We start from the raw sequence: 3,753 nt of genomic DNA on the forward strand, positions 1-3,753 counted from the left end.
TTAGAGAGCAGACCCCCGCGCGCCTGCGTACAGAAGCTACAAGTGGTCAAATAGCTACCTCAGGGCACTAACAAGAGAATCTGACCCGCTAAGACACCACATTAACATGGTAGCAATTGTCACATCTTCCTGCACCGTTTACCGTTCAAGCGAAACACACACACCCCGGACTCGCAGTTCGAAGCCCGGTAGTTTCGATGCCTGGTGAACTGCAGCGTACCTTGCGGATCGTGCCAACAGAGAAACCGCAACAGATGACGGAGCACGACGGATCCTCTCGGCCAGACGTAGAAATCCTCTGCCCGTTCAGGAAAGCACCTTTCCCCTTTTCAGCGGTGAACATCTCATCCTGAGAGTTTGGAAGACAAACCCACACGTCTGCAATCTGACCTCTGCAGACGCCCACTGGGCACCTCACTACGGAGGCAGAAGCTGATGAGGGCGTTTTTAGCTGGGGAGGACTGATGCAACCCTACTGCTCGAAACGAGGCAGTTTCGGAAACATTCTCAACCCTGTGAGGCGACGGTGGGTCTCTGATGTGCAGGCTCGGAAAGAGTCACTGCGGGGACTGCAGTCCAACTAAAGTTTAAACGTAGAAAAACAGACGCGCACTCGACAAGACACTGCCACAATCACGATTCACGTAGCACACAGCTGCTAGCAACAGGATGCACACGTACCGCAACCTGGCTTTGCCCGAAGTACTACGAGCACTCCTTTTGCTCAGAAGGACGCAGGCCGCCCGGTAGCGCGATCCATCAATTCCAAGCTCCTGAGGAGTTACATCGCTCAGCGTAGACGTTCTTACCGTCAACCTTACTGCTATAAAATGAAAGCAGTAACAGGCTAGCACTCACTTCGGTATCTCAGTTACGCGAAGGCACACTTACGCTCCACATCGAGTTACCACGAAAGCTGCACCCACTGCTTCAATGAACAGGCGAGGACGTGGGAGCTGCAAAGCTTGCTTCCTTGAAATGAATCAACCGAAGACGCGAACACACCGGAGAAACCTGACACGAAAGATTACAACTTCCCGCCGCGCCGGAGAATCTACGTACCAGTATGGGCGCGTAGACAACGCCTAAAAGAGTTTCCTTCTTCACCACGAAGGCTATGGAGACTGCAGCAAGCAAAACGAGAACACTCCAGATATAGTCCTGCCTGGGCTGGGTATAATTTTTAAACGTTGTCTGGATACGTGACAAGGTCTCAGTGAACGCGGAATAAAGCACGACCGGCAACAATAAACCACACAGGAGCAGCTTTGAAAGCGCTAGTCACAAATATGCGTTTAGACCTCTGTCACCCTCACGAACATCTAAGTCGCAGGAAAAAAGGCAGGAAGGGACACCATCGCTGCGGGAAATGACACTGACGGGAAGAAACGGATCCACAGAAAAGTCCCCCCCCCAGTCCGTATCAGCGAGAATGCTTTACAATACCACGCACCGACTTGTTTTTTTTTTTGTTGAAAGTGAATGGTTAGCGATGGGAGATGAGAAAAAGTACAACATACTGTGTACCGCTGCCTGACAAGCGGCAGACGACTGCCAGTAAGGGACGGCGGGTTTTCTTTGACTGGCCTTTAAATACCATCTACTAACGTGTTCGCATGCTGCATAGGTGCAGCGCTGCTAACCCCGCCGGCATTCAGTTCAAAAAAAAAAAATATGAAGCGCCACCAGCTATGCCTAGCACGCTGCCGTGTCACACGAGTCTTTCCACACAGCATTTCTTCCAAGCCCGCAGCCAAAGGCTGCTTACCACATGTAAAAGGCAAAGTGTGGACGAAGTTTGTCGTCCCATCGATCTGAAAGCACACGAAGTGACAAAACCAAAATCGAGTGCGCCCGTGCTGCAACACGAAACTTCTCTTCTGCTCTTTTGAGAAAGAAGAGAGCGCCGCCCCTGTCAGTGTGAACAGACACTGATTGGATAACCCTAAAGTCGAAGGATCAATATTCTGTGACTTCAAGGTAATGTAATGTTGGTTGGATATGAAGTTAGTTTGTGTGTGGAGCATCTGTAATCGTCTTGTTTGGTACGGGGGAAATATACTATCCCTATAGAGACCACCGGCATACTGCGCTCTCATCAAAACACCGTTAACGTCAGTTGCGGACCCGAGACGACTCCCATATATGCACCTGAAGTCGGGTCCTTCTCTGTAGGGCGGACAGTAGCGTACACACAGTCCTGTAGCACCGGGTGCTACTGTAACTCCGTTCCTAACAACACCACTCCCCCTGGGTGACAGACAAACAGTCGCCGGACTCGTCCTCCACGGTCTTCAGATTCCCGTGCTTTCAGGTTTCCGACTTACAGGGTCAATAACCCAAGTAGGGGCATCTGTTAGCCGTTCATCCAAAGCGCAAGATTCTGCGACATGAACGGGACAACAAGCCGCAGCTACAGTATGGCGGTTCGGTATTGCTAACCGGGTGAAGTGAGAACTCACAGGGACGACAAAGCCCGTTTGGGTGAACACACCAGAAATAATCGACTGAGGTGCCACTGCACGTACTGTCTACGGACCTTGTAGGCGTGTAGGAGGTGTACACGCGCCGCAGAAGTCCGGGCTGACGGTGGCAAAGCGAACACAACTTCTTTCACGTGGTGTCCGCTTACCTTCGCAAAGGAACCGGTGCTCTGGGAAAGCAGCACTAATTCTTTCCTTCAGTTTGTTCTCCACTTCCTTGTCGATTTCAGTGACAAGATCAGCGGGAGAGTCTTTTGTGTCTACTATCTTCTCTCTCTCAAAAAAATGACTCCGAACCATGGCTCCTGCCTCACGCGCAATTTCTTGAACGAGGTTTACCGTCACACCCCCGAAAGCAGACAACGGATCCCGGCCCACTGTATCTGCCATCTCGCCTGCTTCTCCCGGAGTAATCGGCCTCTTGCTTTTGCTGCAGGTGGCAAGCTGCAAGGTTCCAGGCACCTTACTGATCGAGACTGGCAACCTCCCCGAGAGATCCGGGCGTGATGCTGGCAGGCATGGGCGCGGAGAGAACACCGAAGTAAAAGATTCCTACCGTCTAGTCAGAAGCGGTGCTCACAGTGTGTAACGTTCTATTTTGCACTCTGAGCACTTGTAGATCCATCCGCGGTCACCCGGAGAAGGTTTCCCGACCGCCAGCCCGGAACTTTGATCAACGGACACCCCGCCTGCCCAGGAATGGTACGAAGAAGCAAAGCCCAGGGCAGCTGCTCTCGTGGCTAGCCAGCCGTCACTATAGGAGAACACCGGAAAAACTCCCAGCAGCGCGCTTTAGAGCTGCACTTCGAACTCTCAAAAAGCGATGTTCCCAAGCAAACGAGATAGCCACACGAGCATGCGCACTACGGAGTTGTGTTGCGTCAAGGAAGCAATGAAGTCCTCACCGCTGCAACACCGTTAAGTAGAGACAGTTCGAAGTGCGCAAAGAGACGCACGAGTTCCAGGGACCGATGGAAATAAAACGGCCGAGGAAAGCGTTCGTTCACTTGTTCGTCGCTAGTGTCCGGCGATCTACACAGTAACTCGACACCGGGGGCACGGGTGTGTGTCGATTGAATGACTGTTCGAGTGGCGCCGGCTGGGTGCATGCCAGAGACCCACCCAAATTTGTGCAAGACCAGACCGGGTTTGCCAGTCCGTACGTTTACATGGATGGTACTGATACACAACAATGCCGTTAGCGACTCCCTCACGACGGACACCGGCTAACAGGGAGCACACGTGGAGGAGTCGCTAACGGCATTGTTGT

The 3,753-nt window shown here is 52.3% G+C and overlaps 1 protein-coding gene across 1 annotated transcript; it reads right to left on the reverse strand.

The window, feature by feature from the left end:
• Positions 1–220: 220 nt before the first annotated feature.
• CSUI_007349 (inositol monophosphatase 1) lies at positions 221–3,677 on the reverse strand (the record flags this gene model as incomplete). The annotated part of the gene is made up of 5 exons (XM_068067495.1): positions 2,633–3,677; positions 2,328–2,383; positions 1,769–1,814; positions 1,063–1,124; positions 221–349 (listed from the first exon to the last, which is right to left on the reverse strand). Coding segments are annotated over exons 1-5 (534 nt in total), but the record flags the coding sequence as incomplete, so codon positions are not given.
• Between the last annotated feature and the right edge of the window lie 76 nt (positions 3,678–3,753).

This window comes from Cystoisospora suis (genome assembly GCF_002600585.1).
Source record: "Cystoisospora suis strain Wien I chromosome Unknown contig_3867, whole genome shotgun sequence".
Classification (NCBI taxonomy): domain Eukaryota; phylum Apicomplexa; class Conoidasida; order Eucoccidiorida; family Sarcocystidae; genus Cystoisospora; species Cystoisospora suis.